Here is a 13,965-nt window from a genome sequence, read left to right on the forward strand (position 1 = left end):
TATTCATTTGTGTCTTGTGTGTACTTTTGTCAAATAAAGTGTGAAGGGCTTTTCATATCTTCAGGAATCTTTACGTTTATAACAGTAGTACTCCATCGTTATAGCCAGTTTTAGATGAACGGTTAAAATTACGAGTAAACATGAATGCAACAGCAGTGGGCGGGTGCGATGATATTGTGGTCCAATCAGCTATCGCGGAAAGAGACACGTTTAAAAACTATCACGTGACTGACATGGCAGCCTCCTTGTGGCTAAACAACCCAGCTTCGTGTTTCTACCTTTTCCCCCCCAACAAAACCTGACCATGGTGGGCATCAAAATGATTTAAAAACCCGCATGTTACTGTGATAATGTTAACCCAATTTGTTATTGTCGCGTAGAGAGCTGTCAAGTGGGTAGCACGTTGTCTCTAGCCGTCTAATTATAGCGAATACAAAACCTTTGACTTGTTTTGTTCTGTTACAGATTGTTGATTCAAATAGATTCGAGCCAGGAGACTTTCTCCGTGTGAGAGGACCTCTGGAGCTCAAATGTCTCCTGGACAGCACAGATGGTACGGTGGAACATCATCAAATATGTATTAATAAAAACGTGTTCTCTACTCTACTCAATGACGGAAGTCTGTAAGGTTAAACTAATCTTAACATTGTTTGAAAACAAGTTTCCTCCTGGCACTCGTGATTTTTCCCACATTTTAAAATAAATGCACGTTAGGTTCATTGAAGACTCTAAATTGTCCATTGGTGTGAACGTGAGTGTGTTTTGTCTGTGTGCCATGCGGTTAACCAGTAACTAGTCCACGTTGTAAACCACCTCTCGCCCAAAGTCAGCTGGGATAGGCCCGCGACCCTCGTGAGGTCATCGAAATTGGATGGATGGATGAAAACAGCTCAACTCTAAGAAGAAACTATCATTTTATCATCGTACTACCCTCTCAGATACTAAATCAGTAAATATTTCTTTCAGAGACGCTCATGCACAAAGCCATCTCAAGAACATTTGAGAACCTACGTTCTCACGTGAACTCTGAATCCTGTGTCCTGAGAGTCCGGGACAGCCCAGTTGTGATTTGGCCCAACAAATGTGTTCACGTGACGCCGAAAGAAATAACTCCAAGCACACCGTGTGAAGAGCTACATAAGTGGATACAGTAAGTTGTTTTTGTTATTTTCTTACGCACAATCCATTTGTTTCCATTTTGTTTCCATTCTATGTTTGACTTACATTTCAGGACAGAGGAACAAGAAATAGCTGGCAAAAGGTCTGCGAAGAAGGGCAAAAAGAGCTCTGCAACGGTATGTGAGCATTCTGTATTTTATCATTTTCTTTCCTGCTGTATTAACAGTGCTACACTTTAGAAATAGATTACATTCAACTTTGTCCTTACACGTCACAAGTACAAGGCAATTGAATGCAGATTGATGTACAGTATAAATGTCAGCAGGAGTGTCTATTTCTACAGGTAAAATGTGAGTGCTATAGAGTAAGATAAATATACACTATGTACAGTCTGCTATGCAATGTTAATTCATTGCTGATCGCAATTATTGGGAAAAAAAACCATTATATAGAATATACATGTGAACAGCAGTGGAAATATGTACATATGTACTTATCATCACATTTTTTAATGATTTTTTTTTTTTTTTTTTTTTTTTTTTTTTTTTGCCACTAGCGGGTGATCAGTCTTAACCTAATGACGGAGGTGACAAAGCTCGGTCCCCTCCCTGCACCCATCCTCTGCAGAACCATCCGGAAGTCCTACTTCCTGTCTACAGTCCTTCCCATGGACTGTGTTGTCTGCATCTCCTGCACTGACACCATCAAAGGGTAATGGTCGCAATTAAAAGATCAATTTCACTTTCAAAGAACAGACAATCCATCCAATTTTCCTACCGCTTTACCCTCACAAGGGTCGCGGGTGTGCTGGAGCCTATCCCGGCCATCTTCGAGCGAGAGGCGGGGTACACCCTGAACTGGTCGCCAGACTAAAACTTTCATTTTAATCGTGCCGTTATCTCATTATGCAGTGCCTGTGAGCGCCTGTTGGAGGCGCTAACACATCAGCTGCATGATATGGAGCGAGAGATGTTGCGCCACGCGAAGGGAATGACGCTATCGGTCCCAGAGCCTTTCCACTTCCTGCTTCCGGAGTCCAAAGGACTGGTGACGGCCGTCTATCCTGCTGGGGTGCCCGACAGCCAGCTAGAGGCCCAGCGTAAGGTATGTCAATGACAGCGATGGAGTGCCACACAAAAACCAGTAGATGGCGCCGTGGTAAAGAAAAAAAAAAAAAAAGTCAGTTAAATTACACTTAAACAGTATTTCCTACTTACTAGGGTTAGGGTTACTATTATTATTATTGGCAGGGTTTTTAAGTCATACCTAATTAAGTAGCATTGTTACAATTGCTGGTACTTTAATTGTGCCGGGCTCGTGTCTGCAGAACATTTGACACGAATTCTGACTCGTTAGAAATGAAATGAGAAGTGATAGTTGCGCATGTAGAGGTCAGTCGCTCTGGAAGTCAAACCAGTGCCGCTCATTCTGCCGACTGAAATGACTCCAAAACGGCTGTTTTACCCTTGGCGACTTCTGATGTGTTTTTGTGTTGTTGTTGTGTATCGTGCTTCAAGTGTCTTTTGTCCATTTCCTGCGTTCCGGATTTACAGAGGAATCCAAAATGAGCCCAGTTGTCAGATGTAAAAGTTTAAATTGTTCATTTCACAGTACTGCTGCCTCAGCCGCTTGCTTTAGTTGCCTTTTTGTTGTTATTTGGTCGAGTGCGGCTTCCGTCCATACAATGCAAATTACACGCAAAGCGCCCCCCACTGGCCAAGAGGATTTGCTGAATCAATATTGAATTGCGGCGGCACGGTGGCCGACTGGTTAGAGCGTCAGCCTCACAGTTCTGAGGTGCGGGGTTCAATCCCCGTCCCCGCCTGTGTGGAGTTTGCATGTTCTCCCCGTGCCTGCGTGGGTTTTCTCCGGGCACTCCGGTTTCCTCCCACATCCCAAAAACATGCATTAATTGGAGACTCTAAATTGCCCGTAGGCATGACTGTGAGTGCGAATGGTTGTTTGTTTCGATGTGCCCTGCGATTGGCTGGCAACCAGTTCAGGGTGTACCCCGCCTCCTGCCCGATGACAGCTGGGATAGGCTCCAGCATGCCCGCGACCCTAGTGAGGAGAAGCGGCTCAGAAAATGGATGGATGGATGGAATATTGAATTGCGAGGGAAAGAATTGCAATGGATTGATGAATTGATATTTTTACTCACCCCTACCAGATAGTGTCAAATCATTACTAAAGTCTCAAATTCCTTATCTCACATCAACCTTGACTAAACTGTGAGCACAAAAACAGCAAATATATTAGTTTTTCAGCAAACAATGGCAGATCGGTTTCCCCCCAAAAACTTGTGAATGCTGAACCACAAGGGCTGTGGGGGTTCACTGTATTGTCAGTATGTGTTGTGTGTACAAGCTAATCCGTTGCTGTTTGGAAGTGAAATTCCAAGTTTAAAAAAATATACAAAAAAATCAGAACCATCACAAAGCGTGTCATATTTTAATATTGATTATTGAGTGTTTTCCTTTGTTTTTTTGCACACAACCTCTGCTTGAGTAGGAGCTGCACGAGCGCTTTGAGTTACCGGAAGACCGACCCTATTTTAGAAGAGCCAACGCTTATCACTTCCCCAATGAACCCTACAAAGACGGTTACCTCCGAAACCCTCACCTGGCTCTCACGCATCCTACCTTGGACGACGGAAGGGTAAAACCATTTAAGTAGTTACTCGGATGCGCTCCGAAATGGCATTGCTGATGATTTCTGTGTGTTCCAGGTGTACTTGGTGCAGGGGCTGTACAGTTACCACCACTACATGCAGGACCGCTTGGACGACAACGGCTGGGGCTGCGCTTATCGCTCCCTGCAGACCATCTGCTCCTGGTTCCAGCAGCAAGGCTACGTGGAGCGGGCCGTGCCCACTCACAAAGAGATCCAGCAGGTACCGTGAATGGGACGGATTTTTTTTTATGAATTCCCCCATAGGAAGCCAATAAATACTGCATCATATTTGTCACAAAAAAAAAAAGCTCCATAGATGGAATGTGAATAATACTGTAACTTAATTCAGGTACACTACCAGTCAAACGTTTGGACACACTTTTCATGCTATTGAAAAATAAATGGCTTGTGCTTTAACATGTGACTACAAAAATGTCAGGAAAAGCCTACTTGAACATCTGAACTTGATTTACTGTATATCAGAGGCTCTTCTAAATGGTAGCATCTTGGCAAGTGAGTGCTGACTCCCATTTAACATCAGTTTGCATGTGATTGGTTAATTCTGAACAGTTTGCTATATATTATCGCGAACATATTTCCATTTTTTCTTTCATTTGAGTTGTATAGATGGAAAAAGTCTTGAAATGATGAGCTCAGCCGATGATGACTGTAGGTAAAATGTTTTAAGAATGTAATGTGCCCGGATACCATTTCATGGTCATTTCCTGCCATCTTGTGAATTGTGATACTACACTGACATTGTTTAGGCAGCACTGTAGCTTTAATGAGCAATTACATTGCTACCAAACCTTTATTGACTTACATTGTAGTTTATTACCGCATGTAATTTTTTTTAGGCTTTAGTTGATGTTGGAGACAAACCAGGATCCTTTGTGGGATCTCGTCAGTGGATTGGATCCTTCGAAGTTCACGCTGTCCTCAACCAACTCCTCGGGGTCACATCCAAGATCTTGTTTGTTAGGTTTGTCTCTCTGCTTTGCAGCCTGTCTGATGCATTCATATCACAGATTTATGTAATGATGAACACTTGTACTTTCAGTCAGGGTTCTGAGATGGCCTCCAAAGGCAGAGAATTGGCCAACCACTTCCTGTCTGAGGGGACTCCTGTGATGATTGGTGAGCTCTTCACTTTGAGGTTTAAACATGTTTGAAAATATGCACTCAGCATCCACTTCATTGGGTACACCACTACAATCTTATTTGAGCCATTAAAATATATTTTTACAAAGATAATGTTAAATTTTAATTCACACTGTTAGGTATTAATTCAGCGGTGGTTATTAATGTGGTTTTAGTTTGCTGTGATGTATAAGGCTATGTTCACTTTGCATGTCAATTCTGATTTATTTATTTTTTTGCCCATGTGACGTACCGCCGTAATTTCTCGTGTATAATGTGCATTTTTTTCCCCCTAACAAATTGTAAAAGTCAATAGTGCGCATTATACACAGGTATAGGGGCAAATGGAAAAAAAACTCATATTTTATAAATGTATGTCACCATCTGGAGGTTATGAAAAAGCTCTACACTTTAATTCCAATATGCCGCCACCACTACCTAGAGGATATGAGAAAGGTGTACACTTTCATTCTCATATGCCACCGCCACCTAGTGGTTACGAAAAAGGTGTAGCCTCCACTTTCATTCCAATATGACAGGGATACGTATGACTGCATATATGTACAGTTGTGCTCATAAATCTACATATCCTGCCAGAATTTGTGAAATATTGTTTTTTAAGTATGACTGATGACCGAACAACAACCATCATACATTTTTTTATGGTTATGTTTTGTTGAATGATAACGCTTTTCTGAAATGCTTGAGTTTAATTTTAATCCCATTAAAATAAAATTAAATGTGTTTCGCCTGGCCCTTCATGTTTTCTTTAAAGTACCCATCTTACAAATTCTGCCTGGGTAATCAAACATATGAGCACACCTGTGTGTCTTCTCATTTACTAAATAAAAGTAGGGCTGTGAATTTCAAAATAAGAGCAAGTAAATAAAAAGAAAGTATTACATGTTCAAATAAAGTGCTTAACTACAGAATAAGTCAAACAAAATACAGATAACACTTCATGTTTTGATCATATGGGTAGAAGCAAAACCATGCGTTGTAAAAATGCATTATACATAGGTAGAAGGGTTTTCCAGAATTTTTAGGTCAACTTTGGAGGTGCGTATTATACATGGGTGCGAATTATACACGAGATATTCCAGTATCTGATTTTTTTTCTCGTGCCAATGTGAATAGTACATTTCAGATTTTTTTCAAATCTGACCCAGATATCTTCCGTGTGGATATAAATCGGATATATATTCAATGCGAGTGCAGTAGTAGTACGTTAATAATCCAATTTAGAATTATTAAAATAATTTGGTTCACTTTTTGAATCGAACGACAGATATTAATTAGGTTGTGATGTTATTAAAATTTATTGAGATGCATCACGCACCCGTATGTTGAAAATACGTTGAGGTTTGCCATGTAAAGGTTCATTGTCCCTTGCAGGTGGTGGGGTCTTAGCCCACACCATCCTGGGCGTTGCGTGGAGCGAGACCACCGGGCAGATTCGCTTCCTCATCCTGGACCCTCATTACACAGGCGCAGAGGACTTGCAGGTCATCACAGACAAGGTGGGCCTTGAAAGCAATTGCTGCTTCTCTACAGTCCATCTCTAGTACACACATTGTTGACCTCGGTTTTTGTGTCTCTGGTGTTTTCTTCAGGGCTGGTGTGGCTGGAAAGGATCGGAGTTTTGGGATCAAACCGCATATTATAATATGTGTCTCCCCCAGAGACCAAAAGCAATCTGATGCACAGCAATGACGATGTAAAATTCCAAATCACCAAAATCATGTCATACTAAACCTACTAGCCACTTCATTGGGTACATTAGATGCACAGTCTTATAAGATCCAATACAAGAGCTTGACTTTTGCAAAGATAATAATGCTTATTTTCCAGTGTGAGTCAGGGAGGTATTCATTCAATAACATGGTTATTATTGTGATTTTAGTCTGGAGTGGTATGTAACTCCACTGCATCACACTGAAAGCTGTTTATAATACTCCCTGCATATTCAAGGTTTGGCATTGGCAAATTCATGTATTCAGGAATTTTAATTGTATTTTTCCCCCAACTAACCTCTGGTATTCGCAAGACATTAATGCGGCAAAAAACAAAAAGTATTGGGTTTTTTTTTTTGTGGCAAAATACTTTCTACACTATGTATGATACTTATTGTATTTAATTGTTTTTTAATTGAGACAGAAAATGGTTGGATGGCATTAGATTTGTGATTGACAGTCAACGGGAGTGGATCAATAAGATGACGGAGCCCATGTTTGCTGTGGCTGCTTTTGGCTCGCGATAGTTTCGCCAAAATTGGACTAAACACGGCTTCAGCGCCAGCACATTTTTCATCATCTTCAGAATTGTTGATGTGTACGTAAACGTACTGTGCACACATAGTTCTATGTGCTTTCTTAGCTGTAATCTGTTTATTGTATTTTGAAATACACAGCAATGTTTGAAGATGTTTGAAATGCTATTCAAGTGTTTTGGGATCATAGTTTGTGGTATATTTATTGCTTAAACGATCAATGCAGGCAGTTAGCGTCACTTTTAGGAGAGCATCAATTATTTGCAGAGTCGCTTTTTGTTCAGACGCTATCACTGCAAATAGCCACTGCGTCCACTGGACTGTTATTTTCAGTACTTCAGCTACATAAGGTGGCAAAAATATTTGAAACACATCCATAGGAATTACAGCATATACATGCATAATGTAATCTTATTGGATCTAATTAGATTGCGCTAATGATGTGGCTGGTAAATCTACATCGACCAATTAAATGGATCCATCAAATTACTGCCAATAATCTACCCGAAATGGATTACGAAATCTCAAAAGTAATTCAACAGCTGCTTTCATTTGAGCTGCAGGTGGCAGTAATGTAACTTTTATGTCTACATAAAATTGACTCAGATTAAGATTCTATTTTGGAATGTTTATGGGCTCAGATTTCTTTTGCCCAAAGAAGTTGATTATTACACAAAATATCATCTTGTCCTTACAGATGATCCGAAACCTATGCCAATTGAATTTGGGCAAACGGCGGGGTACAATTTCTTTGTTTCTGCACCTAAGTACATTTTCCAGGTATCTAAGTTTCTTGGGGTTTACGCCTTACTTTGTCAAAATAAGATGTTTACTCTTTTCAACCTCGGCAAATGACGACACAAAAACAAAAAGACGTAAATAAGAGAGAGATGAAGTTAACCGTGGATGAGCTCTTGACTGATTGAAATCTTGGGAATGGAGACTTACAAGGTGGGAAAACAGGGAGAGCAACAACATAGATGAGGAACATTGCCCATGGAGCATTAAGTACATTTACATTTCAAGGGCTACTTTTTTTTTTTTTTTTTTACTTCCGTATGTAAAGGAGATTAATCAGTACTTTTACCAAAGTTTTTGGGGTGTGTTTGTTTTAAACACAAGTGCAGCAGTGAGTACTTTTGCCACAACTGGTGTGAGTTAGTGATAGACCAGTGATTCTAAAAGTTCGCCTCCTTCTAGTGGTATGTACTTTTTTTAAAAATACAGTTAAATTGTATTTAACTTTCAAGTACAGTACATTTGCATTTAATCGTTTAGAACTGTTTGTTTTAAAACTTATTGGAGTACAATTTTGTATTTAACCTATGTGCAATACATTTTAATCTAATCATTTAAGTACACTTTATTGTCCTATAGTCAAGTGCAATGTTCAAACTGCTTATTGTTACAGCGGCTTACAATAATATTCAATACACTTTTTAGGAATAAAACGTCTGCCTCGATGAACACTTCGGCCAACTGAGTTTGGCCTACTGCTTGACTGTATTTTAATGTTGGTGGTACTTGTGTAAGAAGTTCGAGAACCACTGGTGCTAGACCACGGCGCGTTTCGACATGCGTACAAACTCTTAAAACGAGGAGACCCTGTATATTGATTACGAGTGACATCTAGTGGAAAAACGGTGCAATTGCAACAACACGTCGTCTGCGACTCTTCGTCAGGGGTTGACATAAGCCTTTAAATCCGCTGACATCAACACGTAAGGCCTTTGAGCGGCAGAAGTGACACGCTGATGTAATTGTGAGCCGTCATTGGTGTGCGGCTTTGATTAAAACCGTTGTGTCACTTTTTTTACAACGTGCGTGAGGGCGATGATGCGCTTTTTAAAACAGAGTCGGGGCTCTCTTCAAGGCTGCTCCGGCCTCGCTCGGAGTTTGAAATGTTCACCTGCGAGGCACCGATCTGGCAACCGTTGCCAGGAAGTGACGTCAGGCGGCGCCTTCTCGGCTTGTCTTCCTGCTTTTGAACACCGCGCTCGAGCGTCGCCGGGTCTGCCATGTTCAACCCAAGCGACTTGGAGGGCGACGTCGACCACTCCTTTTTTGACAGTGACCGCGACGAAGACCGAGGCGGAGGCGGAGGCGGAGCGGGAGGGGGAGGCGCAGGCGGCAGCGAGGAAAATGAAACGGAAGAAGACGTGCCCGCCCGGACGCCCAGCGGCTCGTTCGTGGCGTTTCTGGCCAGCGAGGCGGCAGGAGACGACGAGAACAGCAACAGCGGCACGGACGACAACCGGGAGCCACCCGCAGCCTCGCATTCGGCGTCGGAGGCTTTCAGCGAGCAGTCCCCCCGAGCCAAGCGGCCGCCGAGTTCCTCTTCCACCGTCTCGAGCCGGTTCAGCTCGCCGGGAGGTTCGAGGAGAAGAGGCCGAGCGCCGTCCGCCCGCGTCCCCAGCAGGGCGTCGAACAGGCCGTCCCTCGCCGAAGCGTCGGACTACACGCTGAGGGACGAGGTCAGTCCGGTCTCCTCGACGTTCCAGCACCTCCAGTTTGCGGAGCCCGAGGAAGGTGGCGCCAAGGGTCAGCGGCGGGGGAGTGCGCCCCCGACCCGAGCCAACAGCATCCTTCGTCCGCAGGGGACTTTGAATGCAGGTGCACTAAGAGTCCTCAAAATTAACACTGTCAACTACTGGGGGGGACAAAATATTTGACATGAGTTGTTCTCAAGCCTTTCACACCAATTAGCACTTAAAAATAGAAAAATATGCTGCTTGGCTCTCGAAGTCCCACCATGACCAACATTAACGGGAGCATAGTAGGCACAAGTGTTCATCAAAAATGAGGGAGAGGTTTGGTTTCCTTAAAAGTTTATGTAGTATTGAAAGCAATAAACTTCAAACTATGCACAGTTTGAAAATTAACAATGCGCTTAAATGTAGGGGAAAACTGCTCTCAAAGGTCCCATGCCACAGCTATTTAAATTTCATTTTTTATATTTATAATATTTGACATCCTTTCATCGGGTTTGCAAGATAATTTGGGTTGTAAATGGCGAGGATGCCGCTTTTCAAGCTTCGGTCCAAAACGCAATGCAGATGAAACATCTGGATTTCTTGTTAATACTCGACATGTTAATAAATTTTGCTAATCTGCAAATAATTGACTCTCATTATAATTGCATTGGGGGGGAAACATAAATACAGTACATTTGGTTTAACCTTGAAAATTCTTGAATAAGTAGGGATATAAAATTGTTTCCCCGCCCCTGAAAATTCTTTTTTTTTAAATCTGCCGTTAGATGCATCTCCGGGTGCCAAAACGTGAATATGTGGTGGTTCTCTGCATTCCTTGAAAGATGAATATAAATCACAATTCGAATTGAGTATGATAATAACAAACTTGTATACTGTATATAAATCACATAGATGATTGGTTGGTAGAAGCAGATGAAGTGAATTTCCATCGAGGATTAACAATATTCCTTCCAATCTTCTAGACACGGACTCGTTTGCCAGTGGGAGCGTCATGCAGGACAACCTGATCCTTCACTGCAGAGGACGGCCGAGCAGGAAGAACTTCACCTTCAACAACAACGAGGTGCGGCGCATCGACCACGAGAATCAGCGACTGCTGCGGGTGCTCTCCCGCATCTCCTTAGCGCCCGGCTCCATCGTGAACCAGTTCAGCCGCAAGAGCACCACTCCCCACGTCCCCCACAGCTCCGTCAACCGCATGCGGGAGCAGAAACGCATTGATAAGGACAACCAAGTGAGTCCGGCGTCTTTGCTCTCAAATGCTACACACGGGCCAGATATCAATTTCTTAAAATTGTCTGATGTCCAACTTTGCAAACTTAAATGACACATTTTGACCTATTGAGATTGGGATACAGGTGCGACATAATTGATATCGCGATGTATCGTATCGTCTGGTATTATCACATATCACTACACAAGTGCCAAATATCGATCCCGTAGCTTTTAGATTTCCAAATATGCACACGTTATAACAGATTTTGACCTATCGTTATCGCAGTATATGACATTTTCTCTTATGCTAGTGCTGGAATGAGTCCACTGCTGACTTTTAAGTTCTAGTGTAAGTGGTTGCTCAGCTGGGTTCTAGTGACCGCGGGCACATCGAAAGAAGACACTGGACGGATGGCAACAGGTGGCGAGGGTGGTGGTGCACCACTGCAGGACCACACTGTGACATTATAGGAAAGTCCAACCTCTGCGTTTTTTTCCTTCCTTTCTCCATTTATACATATTGGTAATAGTGGTGTGCTCTTTATGATCTACATAGCTGAAAAACTACTGTTAAGCACACAGAATCGTGGCTTAACAGGATCCTTGGATTCTTTTCCGTAGTCACGTCATGCTCGCGAGTTGGTATTTTAAATATTAGTAGGCGTGGGCCAAGAAAATAGATTTTGCAATATAGCTCCTAATTATGTCACGCTACCTTATCTTCAAGAGAGATTTTTCTTGCAGATATTGCGATTTCAATTCATGATTTTCCTCAAATCAAGCTTCACTATTCATAACGTACGGTAACGTTTACAAACATGACAGAGAATTACGTCATAACACCAAAACATTAAAAGCTTTTACTCTAATGCAAGGGGAATTTTAAAGGTAAGAATTGCGATCTAATGTATTGGTTTTTTATGACTTTAATATTTGATTTTATGTAACTTTTTTTTAACTTGACACCATTTAGGATTTGTTTCTCTTACAATACAAACAACACTCATATTTTTAATATGATGTATAAAATGTATGCTGACTTAATTTCCAACATGATTTTAACAATAGCCCAAGTAGTGCTGTGCGATATGGCCCACAATAGATCATAACACCATAATGATATGTATCCCAATATATGTTGTATGAATGAATGAATGAAATGAATTAGTTTTCCTCTGATTTTTTTCTCCATTTCTTTATAAAAACCCACATGTTGCGTGATAGTGATTAGTCATAATTCATACTGTATGCTACAGAGTGTTCACGCTTTCACCTCATTGTCGCGGTCTTTTCCTGGGGCGCAGTAATTGAATATGTGGTCACGTGTGTTCATCGCTCCGGTCACTCACGTCTCTTAATGTTAAGACAAACTGGCGTGAGTTCACGTTAAAGATTTGAGAGGCGTCATGCTATGCTTTTCAGTCTTGTGGCGTTGTGGCCTACTGACACAGCAGGATAAGTAACTAATGTTGACGCGTTGCTTGTTTGAATGGTCCCTCTTGGAGTACGCCGCGCTGTATGTGCGTCGCTTTCTTTGCAGGCACTCCTGAAGCGGTTGGAGTACGTCAAGTCGACGCCGACGCTCAAGCGTTCCAACCAGCTGTCCGACTACCAGCGTCAAGCCAGATATCAGGCCACGCCGTGTGAAGTGTGCGACGCCGCCACCAACATACTTCCATCCAGCGGTACGACCTCAACACACACCAAAATGTCAGCGAAAGGTTTCATGAAGCTCGGCACGTCAATTTTGCTCGGCACGTCTTGTTTTGATCGAGCGGTCCGAGCTCATGCAAACGAGCCACTGCTCACCCTCCCCCTTCTAACACGACGCGACGGCAACGGCGAGTATCGCTTTTGATGAAGTGATGGGACCCGAGCTTGGGTGTTGCGACAAGGTTAGAGGGTACTACTCGCGGAAGTGTGGCTGCCGACTGAAGAAAAAAAAGCAAAATAGTATGCATTGTAATGTAATTGGAGGAGGACGCACCGATACAATTCTTAATGAGTGGGTGCACCAAACGCGTGCGCAAACACAAATCCCTCCTCTCCTAGTCGACAACTTCGCCTGACATTTTAAGTATGTGCCGCTCATCAAAATCTTAAAATAATCTGCACTACAGCTCCGCTCACCTTTTCGGTTTGACACGATAACACTCCTGGGGGATGCCGGCTGCCTCTGCATGTATTTCAGACTGTAATGAGGATCTTCACCCAGCCTAGCACTCAAGTCATTGGTGGAGGAACTCAATGTGGAGGCGCTCATTATGTAAATGAGCCCACTGTGACATCATATTCTAGCAAAATTCACAGAACTGCTTTGCTCAGACATTTCATCAAAACTAGCCAGAGATTTATGGTGGTCGTTTATGGTTGGTGATGGTTTCATTTCATCCTAAAAAGTAGATTTTCCATACTTATGTCCCCTGTCAAGGTATATTCCCCATAATTGAAATATAACATGTTTGAATGCGAATGTGGGATGTGCCGTGTCCACGTGACAGACGTGTCGTGTTGTCCTCATCCACAGTGGCCGGCATGAGCTCCATTCGAGGCAGCGCGTCCCAGATGGGAACACGGGCCACCTCTGTCAGCTCCAACGCAGCCAGGTCCAAAGCGCTCCTCGCCGCCCGCCCGCCATTTTGTTGTTAGGCTTCTTATATGTACAGTTCAGTATGCATGTGTCTTTAATTTAATTAATAAACTTGTCTATTTTTACCTAAGGAAATGATTATTTCAAAACAAGACTGAACTGAAAAATGTACCAGAAATATATATTATTTTAAATTTGTATATGTAAAAATCAAAAACTTGGTCATACGGCATCACCAATTTAAAAATAAAAAGGCGGGGAACAGACAATTTACAAAAAAAACTTGTTTTCTGTTGATTCAATCAGGTGTGATTTATAGAAACTCACAAATATGCTGTAGAAAATGCATTTAAACTGGCCATATATTGGCAAGAATTTAATATAAAATAAATTTCTACCTACCTGTTTTTATTGTAGTTTCCATTGATTTGGTGTTTGTGTGGAAAACCTGCTATAGAAGCACC

At 42.2% G+C, this 13,965-nt stretch overlaps 2 protein-coding genes across 4 annotated transcripts; both read left to right on the forward strand.

The window, feature by feature from the left end:
- The first annotated feature begins 169 nt into the window (after positions 1–169).
- Positions 170–7,353, forward strand: ufsp2 (ufm1-specific peptidase 2). Of its 2 annotated transcripts, none has more exons than XM_061771730.1 (12): positions 170–307; positions 466–553; positions 967–1,150; positions 1,232–1,295; positions 1,676–1,830; positions 2,031–2,223; positions 3,631–3,777; positions 3,848–4,012; positions 4,650–4,774; positions 4,853–4,929; positions 6,328–6,452; positions 6,546–7,353. In XM_061771730.1, exons 1-12 carry the CDS (start codon positions 305–307, stop codon positions 6,630–6,632), a joined length of 1,413 nt encoding a protein of 470 aa, XP_061627714.1. In that variant the 5' UTR covers positions 170–304; the 3' UTR covers positions 6,633–7,353. The 2 variants fall into 2 exon arrangements, with proteins under 2 accessions (XP_061627714.1, XP_061627716.1); XM_061771732.1 differs by having other exon boundaries at positions 253–391.
- Positions 7,354–8,919: 1,566 nt separating this feature from the next.
- On the forward strand, positions 8,920–13,626 carry cfap97 (cilia and flagella associated protein 97). Of its 2 annotated transcripts, XM_061771733.1 has the most exons (4): positions 8,930–9,814; positions 10,659–10,930; positions 12,452–12,596; positions 13,439–13,626. In XM_061771733.1, exons 1-4 carry the CDS (start codon positions 9,220–9,222, stop codon positions 13,558–13,560), a joined length of 1,134 nt encoding a protein of 377 aa, XP_061627717.1. In that variant the 5' UTR covers positions 8,930–9,219; the 3' UTR covers positions 13,561–13,626. The 2 variants fall into 2 exon arrangements, with proteins under 2 accessions (XP_061627718.1, XP_061627717.1); XM_061771734.1 differs by lacking the exon at positions 13,439–13,626 and having other exon boundaries at positions 8,920–9,814; positions 12,417–12,593.
- Positions 13,627–13,965: the final 339 nt, after the last annotated feature.

This window comes from Phyllopteryx taeniolatus, chromosome 4, assembly GCF_024500385.1.
Source record: "Phyllopteryx taeniolatus isolate TA_2022b chromosome 4, UOR_Ptae_1.2, whole genome shotgun sequence".
NCBI classification, from domain to species: Eukaryota; Metazoa; Chordata; class Actinopteri; order Syngnathiformes; family Syngnathidae; genus Phyllopteryx; species Phyllopteryx taeniolatus.